The sequence below is a fragment of the Lates calcarifer genome, linkage group LG13 (assembly GCF_001640805.2).
Source record: "Lates calcarifer isolate ASB-BC8 linkage group LG13, TLL_Latcal_v3, whole genome shotgun sequence".
Classification (NCBI taxonomy): domain Eukaryota; kingdom Metazoa; phylum Chordata; class Actinopteri; family Centropomidae; genus Lates; species Lates calcarifer.
Genome location: NC_066845.1, coordinates 25,737,076 through 25,752,147, shown reverse-complemented (window position 1 = coordinate 25,752,147; position 15,072 = coordinate 25,737,076). Strand labels below are relative to the sequence as shown.

Here is a 15,072-nt window from a genome sequence, read left to right as displayed (position 1 = left end):
CTCCTAAAAATAAAAATGCACACGATAAAATGTCTATCATCTACTTACACGATTACATTTTCTAATAAGAGCATTTCTGACCACGTACCATGTAGTATTTCAGTCCCCGAGGCGGCCTGTCTTGTCAAATATGTTTTTATTTGTTTGTTGTACTTGTATAAATACTCAACTCTCACCCCGAATCTTTCAAGCTAATTACAATATGACACAGAGGGAAATTCGGCGTGAAAACCATAGACCGGTATGCATTTTATGTAATTATTTCACCTGGTCCACAGCGCTAATGCCGCGCCAATTATTAAATGTTAAAAATATAAATTAAAGAAAGTGATTTTGGTGCATCAGATGTATGCCGAATTCAAAATTAGACTCTAGTTATTTGTAAATTCCTCCCAATTTATGTCTTATAAGTTTTTTAAGTTTGAGAATAAGCGAGAATATCTTGAATTACAAAAGTTCTTCATGGGGTTCTGTTTAAGTAAGACTCTCCCCATAGGAATTGACTGTATATGAAGTACTGAACCGATACTTTATACTTAATATGGCTGTATTTGAAATCTAATTCATGTAGAGATAAAATGTGGAAATTAAAACTTTTATCATTAAGGATGTTTATGTTAAAAAATATTATTATAAAATCAGAATCAAGAAGTGTGCAGAAATGTGTTTTATTCAAAACGATATAAATAAATTCCAGGTGACTAAAAACTAATTTTTCATAAAAAGAAAGCTTTATTAATTTGATGAACTTTGCCGTCAGCTTGCGAGCAAAGAGTCTCCGAACACGTTTCCGTACGAGGTTTTGAGAAAATGAACGTAGTTCTGCAGACTGCGGTTTGTAGAGTCTGACTGCTCCAGCCTGTCCTTCATGTTCTGCAGCTGACTCTTGAAACGACGCTCCATCTGAAGGAGAACAAAACACTGATTTTGTCACAGGTCACAGACAGAGAACCCGAAACATTAAAACTCGAGGATGGAAATGTTCTGAGGGGGGACAGAGTGACGTACCTCCTCTTTGCTCCGCTGTACTTGACTCAGCTCTGTTTTGGCTCGGCTCAGCTGGCTCTGCAGGTCCAGGGCTTTGGACTGGGACGCTCTCTCTTTGGTCAAAACCTTCTGCATGCTCTCATCAACCTGCGCACCAGAGAGGCAAAACCTCATGGAAACAGCACTTTGTGATAACATTACCTGAACAAAGCTCCCAGCCAGAGTCAGTAAATTAAAGATTTCTGTTATATAGTTATTTATTCTAACTCTGGTTGTGAAAGCTGCTGTGAGCGTTTTCTCACTAAGTGTTTTTCTTTGTGGACGCTGACGGACAGATCAGAGACAGACGTTCCGTTGTGGTTTCAGACCTGTCTCTGTGCGTCGTCCAGACTTTGTTGCAGCTGTCTGGACAGGACGCTGCACTCGTGAGTCTTCTCCTCCAGCTGCTGCTGAACGCTGCGGACGCTGCCTTCCTTTGAGATCAGAGCCTGAGACATCTCTTTGTTTTCTGCCTTCGTGTCCTCCAGCTTCCTACAACACACAAAACACAAACCCACAGCCACAGTTCAGACCATGTACGGTCTGTATCAGTCACTGTGTAGGAGTGATGTTTATCTATTCTAATGTACCTTTCGAAGTTGTGAATCTTCTCTTTGAGGACGATGTTCTCCTCCTGCAGCAGCAGGTTCCTCTGCTGAAGCGTCTCCAGCTGAGCGCCTTGCTGCTCCACCTGCAGAGGGACACACAGGGACAGAAATCCACCTCTGTGAGAGTCCTGGTCTCAAACACTGGACATACAAAAAGTTACTAATGAGTCCAGGTTAGGGATGGGGGTCAGTCATTTGAGACGGCCTAACGATTCAGGTCCAGGTTCCCTCTGGACGTCGTGTCACACTGCTGAGCCTAATTTAATTTCTGACGATTTCACTTCTTACAAAACACCCACTGAAAATATCAGACCTGTTTAATATGATATAATATAGAAGCAAACCTCTGTGTGTGAGCTGTGATTTGTTTCCCCTCCAACCCTCTGAGCTAAAACCCACAGAATCTGTTCTGTACCTTGTGTCTGACTTCAGAGAGGGAGGCGCTGTGCTCCACGTTCCTCCTCTCGTGGGCGTCGGCCTCCTGCTGGGCGTCTCGGAGCTGCTGCTCGGTCCTCCTCAGTCTGTCGGGCAGCGTCTCGAGCTCCCGGAGCCGGCCCAGCAGCTCCCTCCTCACCTGCTCCTTCTCCGTCTCCAGGCTCACCTTCACTTCCCGTGCCTCCTTCTGCATCACCTCCAGCTTCAGGCAGTACTCGTCCGATTCCAGACGAGCCTGCTGGACCTGCACAGGAAGAGGAAAGTTTAACGCTGCTGTCTGAAGAGGTAACTGACATCATGAGTATTCTGTGTGTTATTTGAGTGAACTGACCCTTAAAAATCTCTTTAAAGATTAGTTTTCAAAGTATAAAAATGCACGTCAGAGTCTAAACTACATGCAACTTCCAAATCAAATGCTGACGTGTGAAAAAGTTTTAAGGTTATTTCTCGTTTCTCTGCAGTTTCAGGTGTGTAACGTGAAGCAGACTGCACCTTCTTCTTGTATTTCTCCACCAGGTTTTCATACTTCTTGATGGATGACCTGAGCTGTCGAGCCTCAGACTGAAGTCCTCTGAGTTTCTCCTCAGACGACGTCAACTCACCCTAAAGATGACGTAAACGTTTAGAATAAATGCAGCTGAAATACGTCTCATTTAATCCTCAGACATTAAAGAACAGCAGAAGAAGAAGCTGCCAAAACAATGAGACCTGTAAGAGCTGCAAAATAAATGAAATAACTTGTCTTTTCTCAGAAGTAAAATGTGATGAATGAGGTGTTTTAGATTTAATAAATATTAAAGAAAATGAGTTAAAGATTAAACGCTGATTTATAAATCTGATATGAAGTTGTGGGAAATCTGACGTCTGTACCCTGAGTCTCTGGTTGTCCAGCGTGGTGGAGGCGTTCTCAGCGCTGAGGTGATGAAGCTGATCCCTGAGCGCCTCCCTCTCCGCCCGACTCTTCTCCTCCGCCGAGTGAAGCTGAGAACTCAGCTCCATCACCTGGCTGCCATGGAAACAGACTCAGTTAAAGTTCAAAGATATGATGCGTTTGGATCGAAATCTTTGAAATCGGTCTGTGTTTTTTTAAAATATAAGTGGCATAAATAAAAAGATGCAAAACATTATTTTAGATTCAAGTTATTTTACAGCCACAAACTCACAATTTGAGAGCAGAGATCTCCTCCTCCCGTTGTCCTTTAGCAGCTGCCTCTCTGGAGTGTCGCAGGCACCAGTCACTGGACGTGGACAGAGCCTGAGCCAGCTGGGTTTCCTTTAACACAAAACACAGAGCCAGGATTCATCGTGCAGCCAGAGTCTGACGGTCTGAGCAGCACAGACCCTGACCTCAGCATCATGGTCTACAAGACACTGACACAGACTAAACCCACAGAGGAAACGTGTTCAGTCCAGGCCGTACATGCTTGTTTTTGTTGTTTTTATGTCGGAGCATTTCACAGCTTCTCTGACCTTAATCATCTTAACAAGATCTTATAAAGATTTTATTGCTCTAAAAAACAGGGGAGCAATAGAATGAGTCAAACGTTACTTAAAATAAGCAAAATGATCGGTTTTGTTTTAATAACATTGGTAAGTGAAATGTTCCTGTTCTGTTGGCATTTTCATTTGGCTTATTTTAAAGATTTTGTCTTGTCTGTGTTTCTTTATATTTCTATGACATCTTTTTGGTTTATTTTCAGTTATTCTTGCAACCAGTGAGAATACACTCATCCTGAGAAATGTGGTGAAATTTAGGGGTGAAACTAACGACTACATCCATTATTAATGAATCTGTCTTTGAATCATTTGTTTTTGTTTGAGCAGCAGTCCAAAATATTTCATTTACAGTGAAATAAAACAGAAGAAAAAGGAAGAATTTCTGCCAGATCAAACAAAAGCAAAGATCTAATAAAGGCCACAGCAGCTTGTCCTCACTTCTTTACTCATTAATGTGTGTTTCAGTGAACTTGATTTGCATAAAAGTGTGTGATCAGACACGACGCCGGCCGCCAGCGAGAGCTAATTTACATGCAGGATAAACAACACACAGGTGTGTTGTAGGAAGACACGCTGCGCTCATCGCTCACGTTTCCCTCCACCGACCTTCTCCTGAAGTTTCTCTGCGAGCTCTCTGGCGGACGCCTCGGCTCGCTCGGCCTGCTGGGTCAGCAGAGCCAGAGCGTCCTGGTCTCGCCTCTCCAGCTTGTCCTCCTCCTCGGACCTCCGCTGCCTCTGAGTCTGCAGCTCCTCCTGCAGAGCCTGGAGCTCCTTCTGCTTCTGCTCCTGGCTCTGCTGCATCCTCTGCTCCATAAGAGACACAGAGAGGGAGGGACATTCAGAAACCAGATTTACAGTGTAATAAAGACCCTAAAAAATACCCATGATCCCCGGCTCCTGGAGCAGGAAGTGTCGCTGTAACAAACACACCAAACTCGGTTCATTATTCTTGATACTGTCACAGTTTCCTGGCTGGATATCAGAGATGAACGCTGGTTTTTTAGTCTTTTTAACTGATCAGTTCAGCTCTGAACTCTCTGGGTCTGATCCCATCAGTTTCTACATCCATTTAAAACAGCCAGTGAAATGGAGAAAGAGCCCTTTATCAGGAGAAGCTGTCGATGTGCAGCACTTCTTTTCTGTCAGCGTGTGTGTCTTTGTGTATTTACATGCTACATATAGAAAGAAAGCTCTATTGTTTTGGTAAATGCGTGAGTAGAAGGTGCAACAATAGCTTTGCAAATTAGCGTTGTCTTGTAATCCCACGCAGGATGGGCCAGATGTCTGATACGACACATAAATAAAACTAAACTAAACTCAAGTGTTGTATTTTTAGTTCACAGACCTGAATCTGAGCAGAGAGCTGAGCCTTTTCAGCCTCTGCTCTGTTCAGCTGAGACTCCAGATGGTCGCGTGTTGACTCCAGGATTCTTGAAAGCTCCTCCGTCGTCTTCACGTTGTCCTGCCACCACAGAGGGAAGCAGAGGGTGAGGGGGAGTTTCTATTTGTGGACGTCTGCAGATGAACCTGTATCTGACTGTGGGAGAGATTTCAACCTCCGTCCACCAAGCTGTGATACAGTCACACAAAGACACACTTCTTAACCTTTTCAAAGTCCAAGTGCTCGGCGAGCTTGGACGCCTCTTTCTCCTTGTTGGTGAGTTTGGCTGAAAGTCGCTGTAAGAGAAGAACAAACAGAAGAGCACTCTGCTGTGACGTTACCTGGTGGCAGGTGAATTTATAAATGAAGAGAAAAACAGCAGTGTTTGTTCCTCACAATGTTCTGAGCTTCGCTGTCGACCAGTCTCCTCTTCAAGGCTTCTTTCTCTTCTGACCACACCAGAGAATCTCTCTGTGAGGAGGAGGAGTACTGTACATCACTGTTCACTTATGGAGCAAGTTTATATTTTCTTTATAAACACAAATCACATAAGCTCACAACTCCACTGCAGAAAGTGACATCTAACTAAGATGAAGTATCTTAAATCAAGGCAGTAAACACTTATTGTTTGTCCATTTCTTAATAAGATATTATACTAATTTTATTACCAGTTGCTTGAAATTAGAATGATCATAAATTATCAAGCTGTTGCAAAAACAAGTGGAAATAAGAGAATGGGTCAAACATTAGTTCAAATAAGCAAAATTATCTGTTTTGTTTTAAAAATCTGAGCAAGTGAAATTTTCCTGTTCTCCTGGCAGGTAATTTTGCTTATTTTAAGAAATATCTCCCCAATTCTAAAGTTTTTTTTGTCTTGTTTTCAGGAGCTTTTTCAGTCTCTTTTTATTTTTTGTGACATTTTGGTTATTAATTGTCTTTTTTTCCCTCAGGTTAAAGGTTATAGCCTTATTCTTTGACTGAACGACAGCAGAAAACATGAACAACCAAATAAACAAATTAAATGAGAATAAACACATCTTGAGAATTAGGGTGAAAATTAGGGCTGAAACTAATGACTATCTGCCAATCATTTTCTTGACTGATTGTTTTTAAATCACTGGCATTTACAGTGAGATAACACAGAAAAGAAGAAGAAGGAACCAGCAAATGTTTGGAGTATTTGCTTGATAAAACAATAACCTCGTACCTCGTGTTCACTCCACTCTCTGAGCAGCTCTCGAAGGTTCTGATTCGTGTTGTCGAACATCTCGATCTTCTCTAACAGCAGCTCCTGCTGCCGTCCCAGTGAAGCTGCGTGCGACTTTGAAAGACGCTTGTCCTAAAAAATACAACAATAAACAAAAATACGATCATGTACGGCTAAATAAATCCTCCTCCATCATTCAGTGTGCGTCTCTCCTTCATCCTCCTGAGCAGCTGTGTATAATTAATGGTCATTCAGTGTCAGGTTTACCTTGGCGAGGCTGTCGATAGTTTCCTTCAGGGCTGTCAGCTGATTGGCTACCGCTACGCCGTCGATTTCTGCTTCTACGAGCGTCCTCAGGAGCACGTCTGTCTCCCTGTGTTGACCCCGAGAATCTGACCTGTAAGCAAGAGAGAAAAAATCAGGAGTTACATCTACACAATGTAGAGTTCTGAGGTACTTATACTTCACTTGAGTTTTACTTCTACTCCACTACATCTAATATTCTCCTCTTCACTGCACTACATTTATTTGATAGTTTCAGTTACAAGTTACTTTTTAAGATTAAGATTTTACATAAATAAAAACATGATAACTTCATAAGATAAAATACGTTGTTAAAGACTAAATCAGTCGTTTCCAACCAACCTGACATGTGGCAAGTTTAAAAAAACAAACCCTCTAAACTGGTTTTATTTGTAATTATAAATAACCACAAGTATTTTAGCTAAAGTTGTTTCAGTGTGTTAGGGTGCTTTTGACATCAGTCCAAAGCTTTGACATCTGACGCAGCTCTTACTTCTTTAAACGACGAACGCTTTCTTGCTCTCGGAGCAGGATGCTGAGGTTTCTGGATGCTGAAGTCGTCTCTTCCTCCTGCTCTTCTTCATCACGCTGACGTCTGGTCCCACTTTCTGGCTGATGCTGCGCTCTGCTTCTCTGAGGATAAGACACAAACAAACACAACTCATGCTCAGTCAACACACACAAATAAGGAGGAAGGGCGAAAAGGGGCTTCTCACAATCAAGGATTCTTTGATACATTTGCCAGCTTTCCTCAGCTTAACACCTCTTAAAACTTGCAAGATATCCCTTGCTAGACAAAAATCTGTTCCTCTCCCTGGTATATTTATTGGCCCTGGTTGAAAGCATAGAAGTGAGAGATAAACACTGCAGTATAAGGAGACCTGGCACTTGTATGAGCCCACGTCTCTTCGGCATGACAGTCTTCCCGGAGGGATCCATGGCGACCGGACCTTCGGCCTCCCTCCTTCTCCCTTCACCTGGACATCTTTTGGCCTGTTCTGCAGAAAAACAGGAGACACATTCCACAGGTAGAACACACAAGACCTCCACCCTCCCTACAGAGGAGTAAAACCTCCAGACTGGAAAAGTCACAAAACACACAACACACTTCGTGTCCCTTGGTGGTATTTTTGTATCTCTTTGTGGTCATTTTGTGCATCCCTGTCATTGTTTTGCTTCTTTATGTGGTGGTTTTGTATTTGTTTGTGGTCATTTTGTCTCTGTGGAGGTTTTGCATCTCTCTCATGTGTCTTTGTGGTCATTTAGCAGACGAGACTAACAAATCAGTGCAGCGTAAATCAGGTAACCTGGGTGATGATATTCACATATTAGCTTCAAAATAAAGTGCTCTACACTGGAAATATTTAAACTGATCACCAGGCGTGTATCAACAGTAACAAAGTGACCTATAAAAACGTCAGACTGTATTTCCACTTCAATAAACTATGTAATAACCTGTGGGATCTTGCTGGGACTTCTCCTCATGTGAACATGTACAGGTGTGGTCTCCGGTACGTGGACGTGAACCGGTGGCAGCGGCGGCGGTGAATCCCGGGTTTTCATTCTGTCGAGACGTTACGGCAACATTCAGATGGTGTTTCGGATCAACTAAAACCCAAACAAACAAGTACTAAATCCAAATAGCTCGTTGTTAGCGTGCTAAGTTACATGTTTCCCAGATAAATCTCAACTTCTGTCCGTGGAACCGACGGTTGCTTGGATTAGAAAAAACGAGCCCGCTGATTGGCTCCTTTGCAACATCTCGTTCTGTGATTGGTCGCAGCGAGTTTTCTATAAGCGTTGCCCGTGGTAACCACTGAGAGTAACGGGTAATGTCGCATTCGCGGAATGTAGACAAAAAGGAAAAACAGGGAAAACACAGATTTAGCACATTAGTTTTAACACATTAATCAGAGGCGGAAAAAGTACTCAGATCGTTTACTCGAGATAAAGTAACGGTACAACTGTTTAAAATACTCCATTACAAGTAAAAATGCGGCATTCAAAATCCTACCTTAGTATTATCAGCAAAATGTATTTTAAAACTTTTACTTTTGTGTCTCTCTTTGCTTTCGTTGTGCAATTTTAGATTAGATAGACAGCCTGGTTTGCATATTCTGACTAAATGCCTATAAACACAATGACTTCAGTGTAAATAGTGGCCCTCCATGTCACCAGGTCTGGAACAGGAGATTGTGCAGCTGACAAATCTGCAGAAATGATGTGGTGCAATTGTGTCAACATGGACAAGAATCTGAAAGAATTGCTTCCAATATCTCATGGAATATGTTTTCACAGCAAAAGGAGGCCATTCCCAATATTAGTATGGTGTTCCTAATAAAGTGCGTGTGTAAAATATTAATCTGTAACACTACAAACTATAACTGGCGGCTAATGTATAACTGAAATGACTCTACTACTTAAGTAAACACAAATTTACTGGTTATATAACAGTTGAACCGTAATGTAGGCAGTTAGAGAAGGAAATGGTTGAGATGACTGTACTTCCTGTTTCTCTCCATGGCACTTCCGAACATTAGTTAGCCTGAACAGCTAGCTAACGCTCAATTTATTAGCAATTAGCCGCGTTTTAAGTTCACTAATCACCATATGACTTACTGGTATATGGTTTTTGATCGAGTTCACACACTTAAGTGATGAATCTGATGTGCTTTCGATTGGTATTGATAACCAAACGACACTCATCGATCCACCGCCTCGGCTAAAAACAAAGCTGCTAGCTTTAGCCGTCCATGTGCGCGCGAGGCAGCGATGAGGTACAAACGGAGCCTGCCGCTGCTCGTGCAGCAGCTAGCGGGGTTAATAGTAATAATGCAGTATATTTCTTTCGTGCTCCTCTTTTATACCGCCGCATACCAGCCCGGTGAGGCGTGTGAGGAGACGGGAACCAGCACCGACACCCTCATACTGTGCAGGGCGTGCGGGCACGAGCTGGCGGCCGGGGTGGACATCCACTTTGTCCCCAGTCGGCTCGCGCTCTCCAGCCGCAACGACACGCTGGTCGGGGGCCGAAGGGTTAACGTCCAGCTTTTTGAAAACCCCCACGGTCACCAGTTCGAGGTGATAACGTTCAGAAAAGCGGACGTTACCCAGCACTGGCCGGCAGATAAACACTTCTCCTGGTTTCCGGGGTTCTCGTGGACGGTGGCCACCTGTCCTCGGTGTAGAACTCATTTAGGTGGGTACGAACCAGGAATGGTGCAATTTGAACACATTTCTGATGATGTCTGTGCACTGGGAGGTGATCTGACCATCAAGAAATAAACATTTTTCTGAAAAAAATTATATAAATAAACCACATAATGACGACAAACGTGATATTTAAACAATTAAAACACTTTAAAGATATATGCTCATAAACTGTAGTAATCAGAATCTAGTGTATCATAATTAAAACTATGTAAATGTAAGTAAATAAACTTACATAATTAAATTAAGCCAATAATAAGTTCTGCACACTCATTTATGGAGTGGAAATATTCTTATGAAATTCCTCTATGGTATTAACTGTGTTATAATCAGGCTTTTGTAGCTAGTCTTAATTATGGAACAAGTATTAACTTTATTAAATTAAAACAGCAACCCCCGGACTCCTGACCTCTTCTGAAACGCTTCAAGAGTCTGAATTATGGAGGAAATAACCTTGAGAAAGTCAAAGTATTAAGTTGTACATACTCAGTTAACATTGGAGAGATACTCTACTATAGTCAGGACTAGGTACAGTAAATCTAAATTATGGTAAAGGTAACAACTTCAGTAAATGAATTAAGTTAGAGTAATGTAGCTTGTATTTGTTCCTTAATCAAGACTTCAAGGTCATAAGAGTTTTTCCAATTATGGACCAAATAACTTAAAAGTAGATCTGCAATGATTAACTAATCAATTAGTCACAATTATTTTTATAATTTAATATTTCAATAATTTGTAAAGCAACATGCCAACATGTTTTTTTCCCAGCTTCTCAAATTGTTAAGATCTGAAATTTTGAAATAGAAAACAGCAACAAAAAAAAAATCAACCAATTAAAAGGCAAAACAATTTACTGAGAAAACAATCAAGAGGTTGACCGATAATTCATCCCATTTAAAAACATTTTAACAAGCCAGTTTGTTTTAGATGACTGATTTGTTTTGTTTTCTCGCTCCAGGTTGGGCGTTCCAGCCCAGCGACTGGCCCGACACAATCACAAAAACCAGATTTGAGGAGTCGACGCACACTTTCCTGGCTTTAATCACCCATCGACTGCTAACAGAAGACTTTGCTTCGAGCCTTCTAATGACTCCAAAATCCTTCATGAGTTGATGGGACATTTTGACTGTACAATCTACCCAGGTGCCTTTGCTGCTACCTTTTTTTTTTTAATAAATTTCTATGCACCCTCTTGGTTTGAAGACTCCCACACATGTATACACAGTAAGTTTTATTATTGTAACAAAGCAAGTTGTACACCTCAAATTTAAAACAGTTTCTTTTCCCCCCAGCGGAAAAGGAAAGGGTGATTAAATGTAAATTCTATGAGATAACAGGTCTTTTTTTTCTTCTTTTTGTTTACCCATGAAGCAGTGGGGGCCAAAATTTACAAGCTTGGTTTTTTTTTTCCATTTTGTTCTTTATTAAAAATGTCATTTCAAATCTCATGGATATCTGTAAAACAATACAATGAAAAGAAAAAAAAAGTCCCATAGAAATGATGTCAAAATAACCACTCTCCCCAATAACCAACATACTCCTGCCCCTCCCCAGCTTAACCCACCCGCCCCCCGTCCCCTAAACATTACAAGTCAAAGGAATGAGCTGGTACTCGTTAACCACATAGGGGAAAAATAACAGTTTTTTCAAGGGATTAATACCCCAACTGAAAAAAATAAAAAATAAAAAAAATTATATGGGGAAAAAAATATTGAGGTCTGCTAGCGCTAGGTCACTACACCATGGCTTTAGTCAATTTACCACACAACCTTTAACAGAAAGAATTCTGTGTGAATTATCTTCAAATTCTACTCAGGATGCCGTGCTGATTCTATTTTTATACTTTTTTATTATTATTTTTGAGATGACTTTTTTGGGATGGTACTCACAATTCAGGGCAAAGTGCCATTGGCCTTTAAGATGAGTCAAAGGAGAACATAACATGGCACCAACAGGTGAAGAGGCTTCAGAATGGAAAATGAAGCACACACGATTTAAAAAAAAAAAAAAAAAAAAAAAAAAAAAAAGTACAAAAGAAAAAAAAAATTAAAACCTTTGCTCCCGAACATGAGTGGAAAAACCAAACAGGGAATAGAAGGTTGAGGGTCTGGGTAGATGATGTTATTTTTTAGTCGTCTTCTCCCTCGTCATCCTGAAAGAGTCAGATGTCAGTCAGTGAGTGAGTGAGTGTTGAAAAACTGCAGCTAACAACACGTGTTTTCTTGACTTTTATCACTTTACCTCTCCATCTTCTCCATCGTCCTCTTCATCCTCCTCTCCATCTTCATCTCCCTCCTCGTCAATGTCCTCCAGACCTTCCTCATCCTCTTCATCGTCCTCACCTTCACCCTCTTCGTCGTCCATGTCAGGAACCTGCAGTTAACAATCACGTCAGCACTTTGTCTTTCAGTTACAAGTTTATTAGTCAGATGAAGCGTCGAGAGCATCCACACTATAATATAATGTAGATATGTAATTAAACAGACTACATGTAGGAAGTATTAAAGGAAATAGATATCCCACAAGCAACAATACATTAATCATACCAGGTAGTACTGCAGGGGGTTCGGCCAGATGTCGTCCTTGATGACCTCCCCGAGCTCATCGGCGCCAGCGTCGGCGTGATCAGTGAACCAAGTGAAGAAGCTCTCTGGCTCTTCATGTTGCCTCTTCCTTCCTGCTTTGTTCTGTGTCTGGCTGGAGCGCTTGGTCAGGTCCTACAAGACAAGAAGACAAGTTGAAGACCTCCAGTACACGAGCGCTCGATCACAACAGATCAGGTCATGCTGCTTTGACAGAACTCAAAACTAGCTAAAATGTAAAGTTGGAAATTTTCCAAATGAAGATCATAAAATCCTACGTATCCAGTTGCAGGTGGGAAAAAAAAACTTTTCTGACAACAAACTCAGAGACACAGACCTTTCCTGATTTCCATTTGATTTCTGTTGACTTTGAAGATGGATCTCCGCTCTCGTTCAGATGGAACTCTTTGGAAAGTACTTTGTTTTCGAAGTACGGATTTTCATCGAAATACTACAAGACAAAATGCAGCCGTGTAAAAACAAGAAACAACTGGTATCTACATGTTACCTGTGAATGTGCACAACAGAGCAACACTTACAAAATCTATTCTGTAGCCTGACTTGATGTCTTCAAACTCTGTCACCTCCACTCGGCTCAGGTAGTGAAGCGCTTCTTCATCTTCCTCCCCCAGTAGGGCAGATACTGCAGGGAAACACATTTTTACAGACCAAGCTTGAACATGAATCCTGGTTGATTTTCACACACACACACCTGTCACAGTGATCTAAAAGGCTTCCATAAGCTATAGCACTAAATTGCTCACCTTGTGGATGGTTGACAAACGTGGTGACCCAGAAGTTGGGGATTTTGGCGATCAGTTCTGACCTCTTCTGAAAGAATGGCTGACGGAGTTTGTTGTATTTCTGTTCTACTTTGAGGATCTCCTCACTGGCTTGCTCATTCAACCTGATAAGGGGGGAAAATAAATAAATTAAAATTAATTTGGACTGTTTATGCTGATAAACACAAAGTCAAAAAGGAAAAAAAAAAAAAAAAACAAATCAAGCCCAATCCTATTCACAATTTCAGTTGTTCTTTGTGTGATTCATTATCATCTGTGTGAAATATTGCTGAGCCTTCGCAGGTTTTCTCACCACCCAGAAATTTCAGCATCTGATTTCACTATTTAGTTCCTCTTCCTTTAAATATATTTAGTAATCCAATAATCCCCTTCATTTTCCTGCAGGACAGAAAGTCTCAGCCCTACAAAAACAAGGTGTGGCACTACTTATTTACAGAAAACTTAAATTTTTATTACCTGTCAATTTCATTTTGAACTTCGTCAATGTGTTCAATAGCTTCTTGCTGCTCTTTCTCTGTAGGGAAAAAGAAATAAATGTGTTACAAATATGCAAAGTAATTGTGCAGACGTTAACATCATCAATAGTGAGGGTAGTAAATATAAAACAGACATTTTCCTAATCTGAAGAAAGTCATATTCTTTCTCTAATAAATGTTTATTTACTCCTGCTCGCTTAAAAATTAAACACATATAAATTTAAGTAAAATTACTAGCATCGTGAGTTGTGTTTTTTAATACCCGCCACTAAGTTTACAGAAACTGCTGAGGTCTGAGCGTGGGATGTTTTGCTATTCTAATCATTTTGGTGTTCACAGCAAATAATCCACCATTAGTTCACGGTAAATAACGGTAGTTGACAGGTTTTCAGGCAGATTAAAAACCGGGCTCCTCCGGAGGTTAAGGCAAAGCGAGCGGCCAATAGCTGCAGCTCTAGCGGCTCAGACACTCACCGTTTCCTGCCGGCTGCTACAGACAAGGCCGCGTGGTTTAAATGTGGGACATCGGACTGCACACACACAGCCGCGATAACGTGAGACACCGAGCTAGGACTGATGCCAGCACAGACCCCGTTAACTGTCAAAGCCTTGCTCACACAGCGAGGTCCTGGGTCTCGTTATTAAAAATAATTGTAAAAAGGTAGTTAAACTGAATGTGGGACTGGTGGATTTAAATGCGTCTTGGCCAGTAACAAAAACATAACGTCGTCAGCTAGCGTTAGGTAACATTACAACAACAACACTAGCTGGCTAGCTGCTAATGCCCAAATGAAAGGGGCAACTTTTCCGGATATTAAGCACAATAATACCAATTAGAGCATTAATTGGGCAATTTGGTGTAGTTTTACATCAATACACATAACAATTAACCCTCCAGCATCGCATACGGCCACTCAGTCAGTAGCCATCGACATAACTGGCCACGCTGATGATGCTAAATTAACTAGCTAACATGGCCTCTCAGCACCGGTCTGAACTGAACAACAGCAGGCTGGAGTAGCGGCATGCTAATAAACGCGTTAGCTGGCGAGCTAGCTGCTGTTAGCGAAATGTGAATACACGCAGCAGCCGCCGTGGTCAACCGCAAAGAAGGTCCAGGAGCGTTAAGCAAAATTAAAGCAACACACAAAATAATCAGTAACATTAATGCACCCCGTAGCAATGCAAATTATTATTAGAGAAGAAAGTGAAAATGGCGGTGAACAGGAGGCCGCCATTCCCCCTTACCGGAGGTTTCGTCCGCTCCGTCATGGTTCGAGTTCAGCTCCTTTTTACTCACTTTTGCCGCCGAGGCCGACATGTTTTCGCAAGCTGGGGTAACTTACAGACGTCTGAGAGAATAGCTAGTAGCTTTGAATCTGGTTTCTCCCCGAACAGGAGAACGTTAATTCGGCGTAAAGTTCAGCGTGGAGAAGCCAACAACGTGCTGCTTTCCACACAATGTAGCTGCCGAGGAGCGAGGAAGTCACAGCAACCGCCGCTCACGCGCTCCTTTCATTACGAACGCGCCTCGCCGAATGGAG

At 41.7% G+C, this 15,072-nt stretch overlaps 3 protein-coding genes across 5 annotated transcripts; 1 reads left to right on the top strand and 2 right to left on the bottom strand.

The window, feature by feature from the left end:
• Positions 1-654: 654 nt before the first annotated feature.
• On the bottom strand, positions 655-8,807 carry LOC108881623 (outer dense fiber protein 2). 3 transcript variants are annotated; one of them, XM_051075178.1, is made up of 17 exons: positions 7,913-8,807; positions 7,339-7,455; positions 6,951-7,090; positions 6,422-6,551; positions 6,155-6,286; positions 5,344-5,418; positions 5,172-5,243; positions 4,912-5,028; positions 4,173-4,370; positions 3,233-3,342; positions 2,940-3,075; positions 2,562-2,672; positions 2,050-2,313; positions 1,617-1,717; positions 1,356-1,518; positions 1,009-1,134; positions 655-921 (listed from the first exon to the last, which is right to left on the bottom strand). In XM_051075178.1, the coding sequence occupies exons 1-17, from the start codon at positions 8,018-8,020 to the stop codon at positions 757-759; spliced, it is 2,265 nt and encodes a 754-aa protein (XP_050931135.1). In that variant the 5' UTR covers positions 8,021-8,807; the 3' UTR covers positions 655-756. The 3 variants fall into 3 exon arrangements, with proteins under 3 accessions (XP_050931135.1, XP_018529196.1, XP_050931136.1); XM_018673680.2 differs by having other exon boundaries at positions 655-903; XM_051075179.1 differs by having other exon boundaries at positions 2,236-2,313.
• A 171-nt stretch (positions 8,808-8,978) lies between these two features.
• Positions 8,979-11,250, top strand: si:ch211-51h9.7 (uncharacterized protein LOC558400 homolog). The gene is made up of 2 exons (XM_051075199.1): positions 8,979-9,656; positions 10,626-11,250. Exons 1-2 carry the CDS (start codon positions 9,230-9,232, stop codon positions 10,778-10,780), a joined length of 582 nt encoding a protein of 193 aa, XP_050931156.1. The 5' UTR covers positions 8,979-9,229; the 3' UTR covers positions 10,781-11,250.
• seta (SET nuclear proto-oncogene a) lies at positions 10,886-15,008 on the bottom strand. The gene is made up of 8 exons (XM_018673683.2): positions 14,777-15,008; positions 13,509-13,566; positions 13,014-13,156; positions 12,789-12,892; positions 12,587-12,700; positions 12,214-12,384; positions 11,909-12,040; positions 10,886-11,819 (listed from the first exon to the last, which is right to left on the bottom strand). Exons 1-8 carry the CDS (start codon positions 14,847-14,849, stop codon positions 11,796-11,798), a joined length of 819 nt encoding a protein of 272 aa, XP_018529199.1. The 5' UTR covers positions 14,850-15,008; the 3' UTR covers positions 10,886-11,795.
• Between the last annotated feature and the right edge of the window lie 64 nt (positions 15,009-15,072).

Coding starts and splice junctions, on each gene's coding strand:
- LOC108881623 (XM_051075178.1), bottom strand. CDS start 8,020: ATGAAAACCCGGGATTCACCGCCGCCGCTGCCACCGGTTCACGTCCAC. Junction 3,343..4,172: donor CAGAGAAACTTCAGGAGAAG/GTCGGTGGAGGG, acceptor TTTGTGTTAAAG/GAAACCCAGCTGGCTCAGGC. Junction 2,314..2,561: donor TGGAGAAATACAAGAAGAAG/GTGCAGTCTGCT, acceptor CTTCCTGTGCAG/GTCCAGCAGGCTCGTCTGGA.
- si:ch211-51h9.7 (XM_051075199.1), top strand. CDS start 9,230: ATGAGGTACAAACGGAGCCTGCCGCTGCTCGTGCAGCAGCTAGCGGGG. Junction 9,657..10,625: donor TCGGTGTAGAACTCATTTAG/GTGGGTACGAAC, acceptor TTCTCGCTCCAG/GTTGGGCGTTCCAGCCCAGC.
- seta (XM_018673683.2), bottom strand. CDS start 14,849: ATGTCGGCCTCGGCGGCAAAAGTGAGTAAAAAGGAGCTGAACTCGAAC. Junction 12,701..12,788: donor CAGGCTACAGAATAGATTTT/GTAAGTGTTGCT, acceptor TTTGTCTTGTAG/TATTTCGATGAAAATCCGTA. Junction 12,385..12,586: donor TCAAATGGAAATCAGGAAAG/GTCTGTGTCTCT, acceptor CTTGTCTTGTAG/GACCTGACCAAGCGCTCCAG.